At 34.6% G+C, this 21,646-nt stretch overlaps 1 protein-coding gene and 1 long non-coding RNA gene across 3 annotated transcripts in view; one reads left to right on the top strand and one right to left on the bottom strand.

Annotated features, from left to right (window-relative positions):
* The first annotated feature begins 10,819 nt into the window (after positions 1 to 10,819).
* The window catches only part of LOC120357666, a 58,931-nt gene continuing 48,104 nt past the window's right edge, over positions 10,820 to 21,646 (top strand). The window contains exon 1 of the long non-coding RNA XR_005574682.1: positions 10,820 to 11,165. This is a non-coding gene — a long non-coding RNA (uncharacterized LOC120357666). The remainder of the gene's footprint in view (positions 11,166 to 21,646) is intronic.
* Positions 11,938 to 20,580, bottom strand: LOC105194938 (adult-specific cuticular protein ACP-22). Of its 2 annotated transcripts, none has more exons than XM_026136386.2 (3): positions 18,088 to 20,580; positions 15,328 to 15,565; positions 11,938 to 12,990 (listed from the first exon to the last, which is right to left on the bottom strand). In XM_026136386.2, exons 1-3 carry the CDS (start codon positions 18,262 to 18,264, stop codon positions 12,827 to 12,829), a joined length of 579 nt encoding a protein of 192 aa, XP_025992171.1. In that variant the 5' UTR covers positions 18,265 to 20,580; the 3' UTR covers positions 11,938 to 12,826. The 2 variants fall into 2 exon arrangements, with proteins under 2 accessions (XP_025992171.1, XP_039304703.1); XM_039448769.1 differs by lacking the exon at positions 18,088 to 20,580 and adding an exon at positions 16,615 to 17,451.

Genomic DNA, 21,646 nt, shown 5'->3' on the forward strand with positions numbered 1-21,646 from the left:
TTTCCTTTGACCTGCGAATCGAACGGCGATCGCAGCTCGGTAGTCCTCTCAGACGCAGGATATTAAAGGCAGATTAAGATCTTTGACTTCCGGTTCCGCCATCCATCGAATAATCGCCGCCGTACAGCCAGATCTTTTAATGCATCGGAACATCTGCTTTGAACGGAAGCTGTCATGCTGCAAGATGGATGTAACACGTTGAGGCGTTTATGTTCAATTTCGTGAAGCTTATTAATGCTAGCAGAGTTTAGGTTCACATATAATGTCACTATTTTTTTTTATGGATAGTTACTGTCATTTTTTAAACTGTTAGTGTATATAGGTTTTAATTTTAACAATATTCTCTTCATATTTGTGTCAAGCTTATTGATTGAACATTATCTATACTCAGCTTAATCCGGTAAAAAATGTTTAATAATATATCTTGATACTATGTCTATTAAGAAGTTATAATTAAATCAATATAAGTAAAACGAGAGTAAATTAAAAATAAATTTATTTTCTCTATATTAAATTTTCTGCCCAACATTTTTTGACTTAATGAGATTTTAAAGTATAATTGTATCATAGAATAATTTTTTGCCTCATTATTTAAATTCCGTATCTCAATTTACGTATTATTTTTGTTTTATTAAAAAAGCAGATAATAATACGTTATTTAAGGAAAGAATGCGATCCCGTGGAAGAATATTGCTCTTAAAAGTATTAATCAATCTTTTTCTAACACAAAGGGGTTTGAGATTAGAAGTTTATTTTGATTAATTGCGATGTATCAAAAGCTCCTTTTACTTGTCCAATAGATGTAGCAGGAGATAGAAAAAGAGCTGCGGCTGAATTTACGGTAAATCGTAATGAAGTACTTTAACGCGAAGTACATCGACGCTTTCAGCATGCGATAATGGTACAAACAAAAGCGACGAGCGATAAAATGCAAATTTCACAGAGGACGCAGGACGCCGACGTCTCCGAACATAAATAATTTTAATCACCGTTTTTATATCTCGGTGCGTTTTAGTGGTGTGTGTGTGAAGCTGGAATATAATTTGGTGGAAACTCACTAAACATTGACAGCTCTCTCTCTTTATTTTCAATAGTTCCTGATAGATAAAACAAATAGTTCTGGCCTTTAAAGCGAAAAAAAACGCATAGGACAAAGTGAAACGCCAGGTTCATGCATTTTTCAGACACAAATCTTGTAAGATTTTAAAAGATCTATAGTTCTAGATGAGTTTTAGAAAGAGTTCTAGCGTTTAACATAGTTTATTTAATTTAAAAAAAAATTATAAAGTATTTATTTTATAATAATACATAATAAAGTTCCGTGTACAAAAAAATATTTTTCTTCCAGTTCTGAACGTATCTAAACGCCTTCCGAAAAGTTCCAGTCGATTCAAATATTTATTAATTAGAAAAAAATTGTTATTTTCCGCGAAAGTCGTATATTCGCGCATATGGGTCAGACACTGGTGTATATTCGAGAGTTCTGTGTATCAAAAAATATTTTATCAATAGTTCTTAACGTATTAAAGCGCCTTCCGAAGAGTTTCGGTCGATTCAATTATTTATTAATTAGAAAAAAATTGTTATCTTTTGTGAAAGACATATATTCGCGTATATGGGTGAGACGCTGATCGGTTGTTTAGAGTTCTGTACATAAAAAAATATTTTTTCTGTAGGTCTGAACATTTTTAACAATGTTTCATAGAGTTCGGCAGCATTATTAATTATTTGTTAAATAATTTTTATTTCCTGATATAGCCGCATTTATTGTTATATGTATACTGGCAAATGTATTGTTACATGGATACTGGCTTTTCTCGTTCTCAGCGTAATCCGGAACCAATGACGTGACGAGATTATGGTTCCTTTTTTTGCCTTTTTTTATTTTGGGGGGAATTTTTGTTTTTTTTTTAATTTTTTTTGTTATATTTAAAAAATTGTTTAAATATACGAATATACGACTTTTATGGAAGATAATTATTTTTTTTAATTAATAAATAATTGAATCGACTGGAATTTTTTGGAAGAATCTTGGTTACGTTCAAAACTACAGGAAAAATATTTTTTCGTATACAAAACTCTTCGAAAAAGACCAGCATCTCACCTATATATGCGGAAAATTGGCTTTTTCGGAAGTTATTAATTTTTTGTTGATTAACTAATATCGGAATCGACCGCAACTTTTTGGAGGGCGCTTTAATACGTTAAGAACTATTGGAAAAATATTTTTTGGTACACAGAACTCTCGAATATACACCAGCCTAACCCATATGCGCGAATATACGATTTTCGCGGAAGATAACAATTTTTTTCTAATTAATAAATATTCGAATCGACTGGAACTCTTCGGAAGGCGTTTAGATACGTTCAGAACTGGAGGAAAAATATTTTTTTGCACACGGAACTCTATTATGTAACATTATAAAATAAATATTTTATAAAAATTTTTTTTTTTTAAATTAAATAAACTATGTTAAACGCTAGAACTCTTTCTAGAACTCATCTAAAACTATAGATCTTTTAAAATTCTACAAGAATTGGGTCTGGAAAATGACGCACGACAAACTGAGACGCTGCGTGAACCTGGCGTCTCACTTTGTCCTATGCGTTTTTTTCGCTTTAAAGGCCAGAACTATTTGTTTTATCTATCAGGAACTGTAGAACTATTGAAAATAAACCCAGAACTGTCAATGTTTAGTGAGTTTCCACCAAATGATATGACACTTTCACACACACGTTTTAGTGCGCATTTGGCGCACGCGCGCTTTGCACGTAGTGCCGAATTAAATCTCGCGGTGATATAAATATTTTCGACGGTTAATAAGCCCGCAATCCGTGCGCGCAATTGCGCAAGCAGATTTGCGTGGCTGGCTGATTGTTTTCGATTCACACGCTCGCTACACTGGCCGATATTTCTAACCCGTTATAACAGTAATTTGCTGTGTATTATTAATAATTAAATGCACATTTAATTCTAATTTCGCTAATGTCCGTATGATGCTCACTGGCAACTAAATTGGTCTTATATTTTATGTCACCTAATACTAATAATTATTAGACGGCGTACAGCTGTTGTTTTAATTTTTTTGTGATTTAAGGAGCGATACGATATAACTTAAAATACGTAGACGTAGTCTTTCTACTAACCAGTTTTACAAACTTTAATTTAATGTGTACAGTTTTCATTCGTTCCAACAAACATTAAAACACGCCGAAAACTTTTAATTGCTTTCTGAGAAGGAAAAGGTTCCGGCCATGCCAGCTGCCAGTAAACATAAGATAAAGTATTCTGTAATTAGGAGTTTTACGAGACTAGCAAATCGCTGGCGCTTACTAAGCAAAGATAAAGAATGTACAATAGGTTGCTTGATTCTAGTTAATTTGCGATAAATATTTTATTATACTCGCGAGAAAAATGTCCCGGAAGTTAACGAAGTATTTTTATAACAGTTAAATGCAAAGATACAAAAGTTTGCATTAACAGCACCGGTGTAATTATGGAATCGCGAGACATTCAAAAACTTTCAGAAAAGAAAAGAAGTTAAGTTCGTATAAATTTAAACTCCTCCAAATGTTCTAATTGTACAGTATTGGTGAATTTCGCTATTTCAATACAAGATTTAATGCGAATGCAGAAGCACTTAAGCACTCATATTAAAAAACACAATTTTAATATGATACTATGTGACTAAATAACGATTCGATCAAACATATCGCTGGAAAAAAAGCATGTATGGAAATAAATAATATGATGTTAACGTGGCGCAAGAGTTGCGTTCTCTGTGCCAAATATTCGGCTTCAAATCCACCCAGAACATATCAAATTTTTAATTATCATCTCTCGCAGAAATCACCGAGAGTGCTTTGCCAAGGCTGTCGCCATGGAGCATACATGAGTATGCAGGTGGAGACCACGATCTTCAGTTATGAAAGATCAACTTGAGAGAGAGAGAGAGAGAGAGAGAGAGAGAGAGAGAGAGAGAGAGGCAGTAATAAATGACTTTGAAAATATTTATCTGCGATTTCTTGCGGCAGAAGTTTCTTTCGAAATAACAAGTCGGATGGAGGGAGTCAGCGGGGTCAAGTTAGAAAAAGTTAGTGAGGACTCTGTCCCTTTTATGGCGGCATTAGAGGAAAAATCAACGGCTGTGTTGGCACGTCTGGCCTTCTTCGCGGCGATTTGTTTCACTTTGCGGACGGGCTTCCACTCTCGTTCTACTTCCGACTCTCTTTCGGTCTCCGTTTAATCTTCTCGAGTCAAGTCGGATCCTACCATTAGTTCGCGTAGTCCATGTACTTTTCTTTCGGATCCGCGTTTCGCTGGCGACCCGATACCAAGTTTCGAGGGGTCGAAGGGATAAACGACCGACAAAGTTTCTAAAGGGTGGTGAAACTATTTTGTGTAACACCCAAACTGTACTTACTTGTTCTCTTTATTGAGCAACGATAACTGTGAGTGGACAAATCAAAATTGTATGCAAACGAATGCATTGCATATTTGTTAATAGTTGTAATGCATTTGTACATATACATGCACACAATACGTTTTATAAAATATAAATATATTGCATTATACAACTGGAGTTTCCTACAAAATCAAACGAGTTTATTTTTTATTGAATCTGGATCAAACAATTCTCTATCACTTGAGGACTCAAATAAATCTAAACGTTTTTGATTTTTTTTTTTAATGGATCCTCCAGACGTTAATAAAAGTTCAAAACTTTATTTTTATATTTATTATATGTCCAAATAAAAATCATATTTATTCAATGAGCATTTGGAAGATGAGAAATATTTGTTTTCTGAAAATTCAACTTTTTGGACTTGTTTGACACATTTTTGTAGGAAACTTCTAAATTATATATATAAACTTATAAATATATTTTATATGAATTTCTACACACACACAAAACTGTATAAAAATAAGTATTATTTTTTATATAATAAAATAAAATAATAGTAATTTTTATTATTTTAATTGATATACATCTTGACATGCTATCTTACAATTGATGAGCAACTTGGGTTTGGATTGGTATAAACTGGTGCAAAGTATAATCGTTTCTGGAACTATAACCGCGAATATACGCCAGATTTATAAGTACCTTGACGAGTTTTGCACGATGTTTGCGCGTGTATATTTACGCGATTCAACGTGATTGATCGCAAAAAAGGAGCGGAGCGCCTGTGCTTACACACACACATACACACACACATTCACGCACACGTACACGTGCGCACGTACACACGTACCAATCCGGCGCGTAAACAATTCGAGTAAACAATTCTTGCGAGCCACGAGTAATTTTCGAAAGTGGAGTTCCTTCCTGTTCTCGCGATGTATTTCCTTTGCGCAAACGTCGCCGGAGTACAACTTGCCGTGTAAACCCGGCGATGAGTAAATTCCTGTCTTAATGCCGTGACCTACAATCGATTGGCTTATAAGGTCGAATCTAGTCCCGAAACTTCTACTCGAGTAATTTAAAAGCACATTTGTTAGCATTGTAACACATTTTGAAGTGAATTAATAAGTTATCGGATTAATGCAAATGTATTGGATAAGCATGCCCGACCGCGTGCAAACGTACATATTACTCTAAGCTGGTTTAATTAAATTATATAATTAATTTATAATGATTAGGAGATATTGGAGAAACGAAAATAATGATAAAACTCAAATGATGATAATAAAATAATATCGCGCATTGGAAAATGACATTATGATGCCGAGTAATCTCTCCCCTTTGTTTCTGCATATGCGAATATTGAAATTATCGAAATTATAATTGATTTTCATTTTAAAGCTATTATAATCGATGCTTACATAATGTAGAAACATTATTACGTGTCGCAATAATATTTTATTTATAGGGCAATTATACAGTGGAATGGAAAGATTTTCGTCGGTATTTCCATCAATTGCGAACTTCCGTTACTGCTAGATTTTTCATTTCTGGAATAATCTTATCGAGTACGGAAAAACAAGCTGTTTGTTCCACTACATTTATTTTACTCGCGTGTTTGATGAAAACAAGCAATGCGTTTTATATTATTAGTTTAAGGCCGTTTTATATTATTAATTTAATGTATTTATAAGTGTAAATAATTTTCAATCTTTGATTGAAAGAAAAATGTGAATGAATCTGTAATTAATTATGCTTTTAATGAAAGATTGAAAATTATTTACCACTATGAATACTGGCCGAAATATGTTAAAACAAAAATATCTTTTATTGTCGCTATCATTGGATAATAAACTACTGAAATTCTAACTTTGTATTTTTAATTAAATTAAAACAAAAGAATATTTCGAGAAATGTGTAATTTTATTAATGATATTAGAATAAAATTGTTTTATCTGTTTACACACACACACATACACACCCACACATGCTATCGCAATAGATATTATGTGGCTCTCGAGATTTGCCTATTTTTGAAAACCCTCAGCTTAAAGAAGGTTGCACACTGGTTTATAGGAATAAGATTCTCTCTATCTAATTAACTTAACTTAATTAAAATGGGTCGAATTAGCTAAAGTGTCCGCATGGAATGTAGAGAGATTCAAGTTCAAATCCTGGCTAATATTTTTTCCAACAAATTATTTGGTTTTTTCATAGAGAGAAAATCTTATAGATGCCCGTGAGCATCAGTATTATCAAATTGATTATCAATTTAATATTTGTGATATTACTTTTCTGGTTCACTTGAAAAGAGCTGTATTTTCAAGACTGAAGTTCGAAGAATCAAAAAATGTATATAAAATCACACGAGAAAATATTATTTGAGCACCAAAATCTTGCCATGACCGTCGTCGATCTTTCTCATTTTCAATTGTATTACACAAATTGCGATTCCGGTCATGCTGTAATCGAAAGATTTATTAGACGTCCGCTTTTATACAGAATTTCGCGCCTTCTTCAAGAAAAATATCAGTACGAGAGAAAACCGAAGGGGAGAAAGTAAACTGAGACAGTTTTTTCTCGGCGATGTAAAGCCAGTTAGAATAACATTTAAAATACCTGCGCAACGTTTTCCCGGAGCAGCGCACCGAAAACTTTAAACAAAGATTTATCTTCCGCAGTTGGCCAGGCTCGAAGCGAAAAAGGACTTGAAGAACGCAGTCGCGTAGAAGCTCCGGCGTGCGAAAGAGAGACTTCCTGTCCGCGCAGGAATTTCGTTTACTAACGTAATTTGCGGTTACCAAGTAAAGAAGTCCGTGACTCTCGTTCGCGCTTGTGTAGTGAGATCACGATCCGAGGTGTTCGCAACAAGAGGAGGGGAGGGGGAGCAGTTTGATACATACCGGGGATGCATCTTAGCGCGACCGGCAGTTTCACGGTAGATCGTGAGTCTGGAAGCTAGTCCGACAGTTTACGTAAGGTAACGTTCGCGTAGGTAAATGCTACCTTCTATGCTCGCACAACACGTTCGAGCTACAAAGAAGTTCCGCAAAAAGAACTTCTCGTGGTTATTGGTAATATTTCACGAAGGCGACAATTAGCATTGGTTTGCATTACATGAAATGCAATATTTAGTTTTTTGTTTCAAATTGGAAAAAATTAATGGATAAATAATGCTTCCAGTAATAGATATTATAACAAACTGTTATATTTATCGTTTTTCTTAAATGATTAACAATTAATTTATGAAAGCAATTAAATAACAATTATTTTTTTATATTGCCATTCTTTATAATAAGACTACAACACTTAATCATATATATATTTTTTTGTTTATATGAAGCCATTCGTTATATGCATGAGAAAATAAAAGATGGTATCGAACCTAAAAATGGTAAAAATAATATAATTGAAAACTTTTTTATGAAGCTAAATTTTGCGTTTAGATGATTTAAAAATGGTATTTAATTAATATATGTATAATTACACTTTTATACATTTTACATAATATATTATACTGAGATTTCTTGATAAACTCGATAAACTTGATTTTTGATATTTGAAAATTTTTTTTAATTTATTACTGTTTAAAAATTTATATATATTTACTCTCTAAATTTTTTGGAGTGGAATTTCATCTAAAGGAGTGGAAATTATATATATATATATAATTATATATATATATAATTATTCTATATATATATATATTGACTTAAAAACTAGATGTATATGTTAAAACCAGATGTATAACTTTTTGTCCGAAAATAATTTAGATTTTAGAATTGATATGGCACGGGTGAAAAAGTTTTACATGAAATATTTCAAATGATATTTCTCTTCTGGAACAGCTTTGAATATTTCATCTCGTGCGAAACCCATCGGTCTTTAAATTTTTTCGGCAAAATGCTTCCTTCAACATATCATTCCTTTTTCTTCTACAATACGCAGCAGCAGCGTTATTTTTTTATAGCTGTGAATCTTGTAACCTTAATGTAACTGAACTCCGGAAACATCATAAAGCAGGTGGAAATTACCCACCCCGTAACCATCACGATGTTTTGTGTTGAATAATACTATTTAACTTTTGCGATCTAGTAATTGGATGGAGATGCATTTATGAATATGAAACGTGCGCGTGTATCCTTCTGCATCCTCCCAAGAGACAGGAAATTACATAGCTTTTTTTTACGCTGAGTAAATTTCTACAGATTTAAATCCTTATCACGTGGAAATTTACAAATGGTGAAGTTCACGATATTGCACGAATGTGTTTGTCAGTTATTATGTAAGTTCTGTTGGCTGTATTTAAGTTTTGAAAATATGTCGAAGTATGAAACTACATATATATGTGCCATTTATTATTTTCATGTTATTAACCATCTGTGAAGCTCTTAAAAAAAATATTTGCAATAAGTTAATCAGAACTTTTTCCAGTAGCTCCTTCAGTTCGGAGCTACTTATTTATTAAAATCACGTATGCCTTGATAAAGTATATTAATTTATGAACACATCTCCGAAATAATTACTAAGACCATAATATTAATTACAAAAGTATCGTGCTATATTAATATTGATCACATCGTTAGCTATCAGTATTAAGCACACATCAGTAACTTCTTCTGTAGATTCTGTGATGGAGTGATAATGAAAAACGATACGAGCGCCCGAGAAATTAGTTACCCTGATCTTAATTTCAACAGCTTATAAGATCCGTCAGTGAATTTTTCTCCTTCAGGGTTTTCTTATACTTCCTGCGCTTCCTCTCTCTCTCTCTCTTTCTCGTTTTCTTTTTTTCCTTTATCGCGGTCTTTCTATCCCACTGACTTTCTACCTCGCCCCGAAGAACGCTATCAAAGATTCTTTGATAACTTTGCTCGCTTTCTACCTCCATTGCGTTTCAGAATTTATAAAGGAAATCGTATCTGCAACGAAGATCGATAAAATAAACGTTGTTTGTGCTATACCAACAGATTTCAATGCTCCGTAAAATGTAGAATTCAATTGTTTATCGTCTATCTTTTTATATTGAAGAGATTAATGCGGAAGCATCTGTTGCGTATGAACGACGAAACACTTAATCAAAGCTTCTTTGTCTCTCGATTTTTCATTTGAACGTTACAGCAGTAAATATTAGTTTAGATAACTTATAATTTCCGTCAGATTTTAAAATAAAGTTAATTTATCATTTCTTTTTATATTCTGTATTTCTATATTACTCGTAGATATTTTTAATTTTTCATGTTTTATATATTATGTGGCATAGATTATGTCTGTAAAATACTCAATTAAAAAAGAATTTATTTCTTAATTAAAAAAAAATAACCGCTTTGCTTAGTTAAAAAAAATATACTTAATAATTCATGTATAACATTTATATTGTATTTTAAATTAATTTATATGCATTTCTATCAATGTAGATTAACTTAAATCTCCGTTTAATTTACTTTTTATCTCTTAACTAGAAAAAGATAATAAGGTAAAAATTAAACCGAGATGAAAGTTAATTTAAATTGGTAAAAACGAACATTAATATAATAAGAGAAAATATTACGTGACATTGTGTTGGAATTATTTCAATTGATTCCTCGAAAGGCTTAAGATGAATGCAGTATCACTAACTGATTGCTGAGTGTGTACGCGTTTAGAAATAAAATTATTTTACAATGCTCGTCAACTGCAAATAAAATATCAATATTTCTGAAACGCTCGTAATAACTCGATTGCCGAGAGAAATCTTTCTAAGTTTAATAATGTTGAGCAAAGCATAAACGACAGTTGATAGGTGCGTTTTTCCAGATTACGGGAGCACGATCGTTGACAACGGTGGCATCCATCGCGTATGCATGCCATTGTTTAGAAATGCAATTAAACCCATTTATTCACTAGCTCGAAATACGATTTACGATGTTTATCGCGCGGGGATAACGTCGATTAACAAACTATATGTACAAACTCAGCGAGTTTACTATTTTCTATGACATCGCATGTAACGGAAAGTGCGTTATCAGGTGTTTACCACGCGACTCTTCCCAGTCGCGTTTTCGGTGATTTATCGCTCGACCGTGTGCTGAATGTAAATTACACGTGGACACATCCAGAATGGAATATCGACATATCGCGGACCTTTATTGTATTTTGGCAAGACACGTCCATGATCTTTGTGATTTATACATGCGAGAAGAAATTATGTGGGACATACAGTATGTGCATAAAATGCATTTCCCAACGGCGTATATATTTGCGCGCGAATATGTTTTACATATTTACAGATGCTATCCTTTAACGTTTGCTTCAAAATTGTTTCTGCATATTGCAAGCAGTTTTCGAAAATAATATGCCCCCTCAATTAACTGCGAACTAAACTTTCTCATTGCATCAAATTGCATCGAAATACAACGTGACAATTAATAACTTAATTACCTGTCACTCTTCGACAACTACAACTTTCTATTGTTATTATTGCTTTTGTCCTTAATTATGTTCCTTAATTTCGATGAAAATTCATTACTTTGTGAAAAGATCTTCCGCAACTACCGTATTATATAATAATAAATTCATGACAACTTAATTCATGAATAAATTACCCAACAATTATGTGGAATTAATTTTTTGTGACTATAATCATATATAAAACCTGTACTTAGGTCTTCTTCTTCTTCTTGTTTTAGGACGAGTCCTGTCTTTCTTGTCTTTGTCCTGCCTCTTGTGATCCTGGTGTTCAACGTTTAGGCGACCTACCGGGTGAACGAGACGTACTTGGTCTGTACTTAGATCATTCTATTTATTATAAATTTTTACTTATCGCATTATATTTTTTATAACTGTTTTCTAAAATTCTTGTGGTTTTTCTCTATTAAAATAAGAACTTTAACTTTGAAAATACTTTAACATAACGTAATGTAAAATCTGGAAAAATTTTATTCGAATCAAAGATATTTTCTTCATAAATGCTTGATTCGCGCACCTCTGGCATTAATAAATCCGGTATGCATAATAATATTAATGAAGTTTGTCGTAAAAAATTAAGTGCTACTTGCCAATCGCTTCTTTCATTGCCGTCGCGAAATGTTTAACGTTTTGCAAAATATAAATAAACGCTTAATATTTCGTCCCTCGTACTTCAAATTAATCTAGATGAATAAGATATTTTTTATCGCAAATTAATTCTAACATTAATTTAAAAATAAAGTCTACGTTTGACTTGAATAAAACATTATTTAAATTCTCAACAAGATCAGTATAACAACAATTCAATCAGATTGTTTATCGACGAACATCAATTTCGCTAATAAACATTGTGTCCTTTGGAATTTCATCGGCTTTCAACCATTCCTGCATATCGGTTTTCGATCATAGCTACGAGTTTGTGCTCTTTGCAGCGGGCGGAAAGTAATTTGGAGCAAACAATACCCTGCATAGGCCGTCTAACAAATTGAATTTCGAATATTACGTCTATTTGTCGAATGCCTATTGCGATATGCTTTCACTGTGATACGTGATAATCATTTAGCGCTCGACGAGGGCGATTGTGTGAGGCCCGAGACAAGTGAACAGAAAGCGTATGCATTTCGAAATCCATTTCTATCCGATTCCAGAGAACGATAATGTGATTTAGTCTTTGCGTTCCAAAAATTTAGAGATCCGTTGATTCTGACGGAAAATAAATACTCAATTATTTTTAATTATTGCTAATTTATATTTATATTCGTTGTTGATAATTTGTCAATTAATAATTTATTTAATACGTGAGATTTACTATGAGGTATGAGATTAGTAGGAAACGTATACATTTTTTCGTATATAAAATTTAGAGTTTCCGTCGCTTACAATCTAATAAAAATAAAGATGTTTATAATTTATAAGTCGTTAATGTAAAATTTATTCGTTTATTTACTCAAATATTTTTCTAACAATAATGTATCTTAACTTAAAACCTAAGCGGTTTAATGTAGAATATTATAAAAGTATCGAAAGTGAGTTACACCATGCATTTTCACAAGATTGTTTCTTCGGTGTCTAACAGTTCTGCTTGTGAATTGATCTATTAACAATTCAGTGTCGTCGATTACAATCAACCGCATTTCCACGAAAGAAATGATCTTTCTTCCAAAGAAATTCAGCCTGCTAATTGTGCGATTGACAAACTTATCAAGTTTTCGTAACAGTTTTAAGGCCACTTCGTAATATTCGCGAAAGACTTTCGCGATAATGACACCGTTATGAAACTAGTCGTAAAACAGTAGACAAGTGATTCACTTGAGAAAAACTGCGAGGAACGAAAATATTGAAGTACTTACGGATCTTTTAATGGGTGCAACAAGATGTCGACGATTAACAAGGATAATGGACGTAAGAAAAAAAAGCGCGAGATGTATGATAGAAAATGACCGAGTAGGAGATAATAGTTCAGCTTCGCAGGACTAATAATGATCGTAATAATGATCATCGTCATCATCTTGTTGGCGATCTTTTCGGTGACTGTTATGCACTTTGGCGTGAAATCCATCCTTGCCCGCGCGGTACCTCACCGTTCTAATATTGCCATCTGGTTCCTTCACGGTATACTCCCCGAACACGTCCGTGCCTGCAAAACATCGACGTACGAGTTATTTGTCTTGCGTGGCTCCGCGCAAAGCTGGCACATTTGGGACACGCGTTATCGCTCTTTTTTTACGAAGACGAATTGAGTTTTAGGCGAATGCGACAAAACCAGATATTTTCGCTCTGTTTAGAAATCCATAACCACTTATATTCCGCTGATGCACGATAATACGAAAATTTTTACTCTCCACGTGATAATATGACGAATTTTTAATTATTATAATAAAGAAATGAATGTGAATTATAAAATGCAGTAATTAAGTCGAATAACGCGTGTTACTGAAACGTATGTGAAATGATGGAAATGTCTACATATATTTAGAAAACGTTTTATTGTATTTTATTTTCTACTTTTAAATTATTAAAAAAATTATAAAAAGATTTATTAAACAAGAGAGTAATTTAACATTTGCGCGCGTTTTGTTTGTTACTCATTCACATACAAATTCGAAATTAATAAATGCAGAAATTAAAAACATCTCGTACAAATAATTCTGTGTGATTGATGACTCATAATATATTTAAATCCGAACTCTATTATTTCGTGGCACGTGGATTTTATGTAGTACAACCAACATTGAAATGTAGAAACATGCCTCTCATCAAACATTAAATAAAGAAAATTATTTAAACGCGATTAATTCCTCAAATGTAATAATTGATTAACTGCAATTTAATTTAACGTTTTTACGTATGCAAGCGTTTAATCTCCACAATTGCGGATTTCCGCTAATGCGCCATTAAAACATAAATTTCTTATAAATCTGTCACATGGTAGCATACTGTGTAGCATACTTTACAATGTACGTTGTTATATCTAAATAATATCTCGGCTTTAAAATATCGCGTAAACGAGACTTGCAATTGGCCCTAGTTATTCTAATTAGTTTCGCGTTGGCGTTCGCAGTTGCTCAGAGACTCTTCTATCAATAGCTGCTATCTAAGCTTTATATGGTTATAAAGTTTTCAGCCGGTACGCGCGCGTCTGCCTTTGAAGGCGGGAAATACTGAGGCGTGGTTTTTTAGCAGCGCACTTTTATCGTTCCTAACTTTTCTCTCGGCGCGTTGCTACGAAATCTCTCGCTCCAGTTAAAACTAGACGACGCTCGATGATCTCGTTTTATATAGAGAAAGTTGTGCCTTGGGGAAATACCATTACGAAATTGTGAAAAACCGAACGATTAAAAACGATATCTGCTTCAGTATTGTGAGGACTTTCGTTCCATCTTGACAGGATTCGCGCTCGTCTGAGGCAATCTGAATTGCTATTGTTGCGTACGAACGAGACAGACTGATTAGAAAACGAAACTCACGTTTTGTCTATCTATAATATAAATAATTGTATCTTAAATAAATTGAAACATTGGAAAATAGCTTTCTTTGTTCACGAGCATAGATTTTGTTTTACAGTATATGCTATGAGAAGCAATAGAGGAAAGCCGTAAATACTTATGCGGGCCTTCTGAAACGTCATTTATTAATACTGATAAAAACATGATTTTCTTAGATAACTAAAAAAGTAAAAATCCATAATTTATATATCCATGACTGTATACAGATTTGAAAATAATTTTGTTAGATCAACAAGGTAATTGCGTAGGGCGCTCAAACCGGTTGCTAAAATGTCAAAACACATCATGCTTTATATAATTATTTTGATGATACACAACAGTTATTTTCAGATTTGATGATACACAACAGTTATTTTCAGATCTATATTCAGCTAAATGTTTAGATACTTCAACAAAATCATTTTTTTCGTGTACGTTTCCAAAATTTTATTTTTAATTTTTGTTTTAGAGACATAATCCAAAAGCTAAGTTTGTATGTTGCTATTGAAATGATTTTTCTGTGTAATCTTTGCTATGTAAAGTACATGATATTGAAAATTAGGAAGGAACGGCGATAATACACACGAGCGCACTCAAGTTTTTTTAACCTTCCAAAATCATTTTTGACATCCGCAAACGGCATCGATAAAATATTCTCAACATTGCCGATTGTTCGGCCGATGAAGGCGTAAGTCAAATCAAAGGAATTACCATGCTCGCGGCTTTCCATTACGTATTCCAAGAGCAACACTATAAAATTGCTCAAGCAAAGGTCACGTTGCCACTTTTATTCGCACAATCAGTCTGTCCTAGGTTCACCTCGGTACATTTGTCAGCTTTTTCTCTCTCTCGGAGAGCTCGGCATCGCGATTCCGCGTACGTAAGTAGGTTATTCTTATTCTCCCCACTTCGCGGGTACGTACGAGATGACAAGTAGGATCTTCCTAAAGCAGAGGAGATTAATCTCCATTCAAACTACGCAAACCTACCGTCCCTGTGCTCCTTTTGACCGTGATAATCGCCCGTATGGTGATCTTCGACCCCGTATGAAAAGGCATAATGGGGATGAGCGACGTAGTCTTCGTGATAGCCATCGTCGTCATCCCAAGTGACTTCGTGTTCGTTGCCCGTCACTGGACCGTGAAAATGTTGGAAAGAGTGCGCGTGACCTTCCGGTTTTGCATCGATCAGAAGCAAGGTTGAAAGCACCAACACGAATAGAACCAGCTGACAAGAAATATGTTGCTTTTGTTAATCAAATTACAATTCCCGTGAACTAGACACTATGAGGTGTGTAATATAATTTGGGAGATAAAACGTGTTGCAGTATTGGTGGATTAGGATCACAAAAAGGGAGCGTATAATTGCGAAGAGAACACGACAGAAGTCGTAGAAAGATAAGGACTGCAGAACAGTGATTTGCGGAAATATGACGGGTTGTGGTATTGACGCAGAAGATAGGAAGTCAGCGGATTATGTTAGGTTGAACGGACAAGAGAAAACAGCTAAGTAAAGAATCCACAACACTGACAGAATAAAACGACAAAAGTTGGGCAAGTTGTTAGAAGAAGAGAAATAAGCTAGATAAGAAAGATAATGAATACAAAAAAGTTTAAAATCAATCTCTTATAAAAAAATATGAATATATAATGAGGATGAATTTCTCAGTATTTCTTTGGAAAGTATTTAAAAATTAAGCCATGAGCAAAAATTTAGTTGAAGTTGCATATTAAGCGGAACCTATTATTAAAATATTCACCTTTATTTACAATTTCATGTTTTACTTTGAGAATGCACGTTTTAATATTCATGTTTAAAAAAAATATTTTTACATCAAAAGCAGTTTGAAAAATAAAGAATTTTATTATTTTTTTTAACATCACAGTTCTTGCTTTTCATGATATTTTTCTTTATTTTCCCTTTAACTATTTTCTTTCTTTAATCGTTTATTCAACTATATTGTATAACTTGTATGTTAGTCGAAACTTGCAATTTAAAGTTTTTGTTTAGGAAAAATCAATTCAGTCAAGATATTTTTAATTAAGAAAAAAAAATTGTTTTCTCATAGCGTTTTATGCAACATATAATGAGATCGAGACAATAGATTTGCCGGTTCCAATCTTGACCGCAAGAATCAATCAAAACCCGGATATTTCCGCTTTCTATTGTAACGACGATCGAAATGCGCTTTAATGACTTTCTAGGAAGAAGCGCGCTAAAGTGTTGGCGAGCGGTCTGAGGGTGACACGTGAGATAGTCGCGCGATATGCACTCACTCCGGAAGTCATGATGCTCAATTACTGTCGCAGAACGTGTCTCCCCTTTCGCGCAAACGCCTTGATTGATCCGCGCGACCCGCGATCGTCCCAAAAACTGCGCGATCCGCCCGATGCCATTGTCCCTTTTATAGAGATCCGCATTTCAAGTTCCCTCTTTGCTTAATTCTTCTTTGGATCCATGCCCGGAGAGTTCGGCTAAGCGCTCCCGCGGACGTTGCAAAACACAATTATTCAACCGGTCCGGCCGGCGCAAAAAGCGCCGCGGTGCTCGCTCAAGCGCGCATCGGCCAATCCCGGACTAATGGAGCTCCCGCTCGTTGCGGAAGGAGAGCGAAAAAATGGATCGTCGGACGGACTCGTTCGTTTCTTTCGCCGCCGCGACACGCGCGTATCGATCAGGATGCCCGCGCGCGATCGATGGCATCGAACGCCGCCCGTCACGCGCGACAACGCTCACGTCACGATGCTGGATTTTGTACCGGCGCACCGAAAAACTCTAACTCCCCACGGTCCATTTCTCTTAATGCGCGTCCCTTCCTTACGCAAGTTCCCGTTTGATATACCCAGGGATCGAATCGCGACGTAGACGATGGAACGAACGAGGCGAAGAAATCGCCCAGATATCGCTTTCGCATCACCGACTAATTGAAAATGTCCGTCGTTCTTTGATAGTACGAGCTGTCTGCAGCATAGAGAGATGTTAACAATTACCACATTTCAACTAATTGCATTTCGAGCATTCTTTAATAATATTTCAGACGGTAAATGTAATGTAGTCAACGTTTATTGATTACATTATAATTATTAAATTATTCCAAATGGAAATAAACTTAATTGGCGTGTGTGGACGAAATCCATTGTTCCGATATAGCTTTGATTACATTTCTATTTCTCGTCCAAGTTTATTGAGCATATTGAATATTTTCCACTAATTTTAATATGTAAAAACATCCATATGCGATTTATTAAACTGGTCTAGAATGAATTTCATGGCATGAATCCTGCTCGATATCGAGTAATTAAATCGAACGATCTTCCAGCATTGGAAAATTCCAACGCGATACTTTACGTCATGCAGATAAAATAACAATGTGTTGGAAAAAATTTGCAGAACACTTGATACTGCAGAGTGCTTCTCTTGCGCATATTAACAAAAAAAAATAAAAAATAAAAAATAAAAAATGAAAGAACGGAAGACTCCATTTGCTCTCTCGTGTACAGAGAGGGATAACGCAGATAGGACGGAAGGGTGAGGGTGAATAAGGGTGAAAAGGGGAGGAACGGGAGAAAAGGAGGAAGGGGGAGGGGGATTGGTACGGGTGCAGGGACGACGAGAGGACAGATTCTGGCACACAATGTGCTGGAGCGGCGGAAGTGCTCGAAGAGGCGCTCAGGTTTTGAGTTATGACACTTTTTGAGTCGAGGAGTCGCATTGTGAATGGCGCATCCGGGTCCGGCGTAATATCCTACCTCGATCTCAGAGCCGGGTGGCGATAAATCTGCCTTAAATAAGATTTGCCGGCGACACTCCGGCGAAATAAAAGGAACGGTGGCGGAGGGCGGCGGCAGGCGGCGCGGGCTGCAGGATGCCAGCTTGTTACTTCTTCGACTTTTAGCCCCGTTGATGTGCCTCGCTCGCCGGTTCATGCCGGAGTTAATGAGTAGCCTGAAGTCTTCGTCTTCATCCTAATTGCGAGCGCGCTACTGCCACGGCAGCGGCAACAGCAGTTTCTTTGCCCTTAATTTCTCGTCTACTGTGATGACTCTTGCTGTATGAAGGAAATGACGAAGTGCACCGTCGAGACCCCTTTTTACGAGTCTTTGCACTCGAAGTTTATTCACCTATCTCCGTCGAATAAATTAGACAAATGAGTGATAGTGCTAGCGGCGCTAAGAGCGTTGTCGCAATAGTCGCATAACGTTCAACTGTAACAAATGTTATATTTAAAGAAGTTTTTTTTGTAATCCTCAAATTTTTGATAGTTGATTTTTGATAGTCGATTTTTGCTTACACACACACACACGCACACACACACATTGAAGATTATAATATTCATATTATTATATAAATCCCGTAAACTTTTGCTATAAATAAATCATCCATCTTTAACATTATTAACATTAATATTAAATAAACATGCTACTAAAATTGTATTTTATTAATCGTAACTTTATATCTTGATTATTAATCTTGTACTTGAATTATTTGTACGTAATGTGCAATTGTTGTTAGTTTATTATTCTTGTCATTATTATCGCATGCATTGCGCTAAAATAAATCCATTGTCATATTAATCTTAATATCGGATATTACATCGTATATATTTTGAACACGTATACAATGTTCCATCTTTTATCATATTTATTTTGTGTTTATAATTTTAATTTAAAAACATCAAGGAAAATCATTTTAACGTAAGTTCACTTAACTGAAAAATATAATTTTCTTTCATCAAGTTTGGTTCACGAGAAGTCTCTTATTTTTAATAGCTAATTATTTTACCAAAGTAGTGTAGATCCTTTTTCCTTCAGAAGGTTTTTCTTGAAAAATTAATTTCAGATTGGCCAAAGAGTCTTTAAAAAATAATATAGTGGGAGAACGACTCTCTTTATAGGAGTTTATTATTTGCCTTCTGTCTATTTGTAATTAGAATGTGTTACAGTAAATTAATTAAGACTTCATTTCGACGTAATTAATGTTTGTCGAGCGAAGAAATTCACGGGTCTATCAGGCGCGTAAAATGGAGAGTTACCATATCATGAGAATATCCGAATAAATGCTGCTGAACGAAAACGACGGCAGCTTCACGATTGCGAATTATGTATATAGTTTCTCGAGTTTTATACTCTCTTGGAATTATGAAGTTGCATTGTGAAAGTGACGGCAATAAATCAGGCTCAAGATTAAATTGTAGGAAATATGATTTGTTGCTGACGTAAAATAGCGGGGAAACGCGAAAGGGAAATTTCAGTAGTTTACTTTACGGGATTTATGTTGACGTATGTGTTTTTTTTCTCACGATAATATGCATTAATTATTTACTTGGTGTATTCGTAACTTTTATTTGTCCTAGAGGCAACGTCGTGGCAGAATTAGAATTACAAAAGTCATTTAAGATTTAATAATTTTTAAATAGCCATCTGTTCTCTTATTGATTACCAATATTCAATATTATTAAACAAAATTCTTTTCCCTTGTTTAGCCATGCAATGTAATAATAAAAAAATATTCTAAAAAAAAGTATATATTTTAGCGGATTAAAAAATTAATTTTAAAACAGGAAAAAACAAAGACACATTCTTGCCAAACTGATGAATATCTATTGTAATGAACTTATTATAATTAATAACAACTTGAAAAGTTATTATTATAATTTGTAAAACCGCTGTTAATTTATTTTCACGGGAAACGGGATTAAACACTAACGACAATGCATGTTATGTTCGGTGCAAGGTGTATAAACGGTGTAATTCGGCAATACCATGACAACCACGCGATTAGTAAAGTCTCGTCCACCACCGGTCGCGATAATTGTCATTTCATTTTGCGGACAATTATTGGCGTATCTTTGGTGCGGACACGTCAGCCGCATTCACGTGTGCAATCCCCAGACAAATTTTGTAATTTCATCGCGCGCGCGCGCGCGCACTCGCGCATCACACGGGCCATCGAGACCACTCTATGAAATGCAATCCGTGTTTCCGTCTGCATCCTGCGGGACAGGCACTCACGACACGAGACAGTTCACGCGTGGAAACAGGACAAATTGGCTGGCGCGTACATTAGACGATAAATCACCATATTTCATTTTATTTTACCCCTTTCTCCCAACGGGAAAATCTGTGGACCGGTGTGCCCGTATTTCCGGCTGTCGCCTCGCCTTCTCGTTTGCTTCGCTAACAGCAAGTCTGCATGCATATTATACTCACGGTGACTCGCTTAACGAATCCCTTTACCTGTTTACAAGAGAGAGAGAGAGAGAGAGAGAGAGAGAGAGAGAGAGATGCTCGATTTTATAATGCTTTTGAATATAAATCATCCACTGTCATTGATAATATTATTAATTTCCACTAGCGTGCTTGTTTACTTGTTTGCGAAATCTAACTTTAGTATTTATCTTCATAACATGATTCAACAACTACATTAAAATAATAAATTAATAAATTTTAGCACATTTAATTGTTTTTGAACGAATTCCATTAATGCTTCTTGATATTATTGATGCATCTAAAAGTTTCGATAAATTTTAAACGATTACCATTATAGGATGTATATTATTCCTTTACCGCATGAATTTTTTTTTGTCCAAAAAATTGTTAGATAAAAATGCAATTACAACAAAAATTGAGCTAAAATATTAAATAACATTTTTTTTTAGTTTGTGCTACATGTGGCACATGATGCGGTAAAAGGTTAAATGTTTTAAAAAAATAACATTTTTATAAATAAGATTTTTATGCGTAATAAATTTATATTGATGTTGGGCGCGAATTTATTAAATATCTCAGACTAATTATCATTATGATGTGTAATGTGTTTTAGACAATACTTTAATTTTAAAAAGTACTAATATATTTTAACCAATCACAAACTTTTACAATATCTTCATAAATTGGATGTTCATACGTGTCTGACGAATTCGCACCGTTGAATGGACGCTGAATTGGATTTTTATGCGTGTCTGATGAATTTCCGTTGATATTGCGCCGCGAATTCATCAGACACTTTAAACTAAATTATTACGGCGCGTGTTAAATTTTGTAGAAAATATTTTGATGACAAAAAGTGGAAATGCGTTTTAACCAGCAACTGATTTTAATAAATAACATTTTTATTATAAATCGGATGTTCATGCGTATCTGATGAATTCGCGCCGTTGCATGGACGGTGCGCGAAGCCGTAAAAAAAACTGCTCCCCGGGATAAATCCCGGAGATCAGCGTTACGCTCGTCGTCCGCATAACGCGACACCGAGATACCTTCTTTTATCCGCGGTCGCGCACGCGCCAAGGCATCGTAACTATTCCGT

Source organism: Solenopsis invicta, chromosome 4 (assembly GCF_016802725.1).
Source record: "Solenopsis invicta isolate M01_SB chromosome 4, UNIL_Sinv_3.0, whole genome shotgun sequence".
Lineage (NCBI taxonomy): Eukaryota > Metazoa > Arthropoda > Insecta > Hymenoptera > Formicidae > Solenopsis > Solenopsis invicta.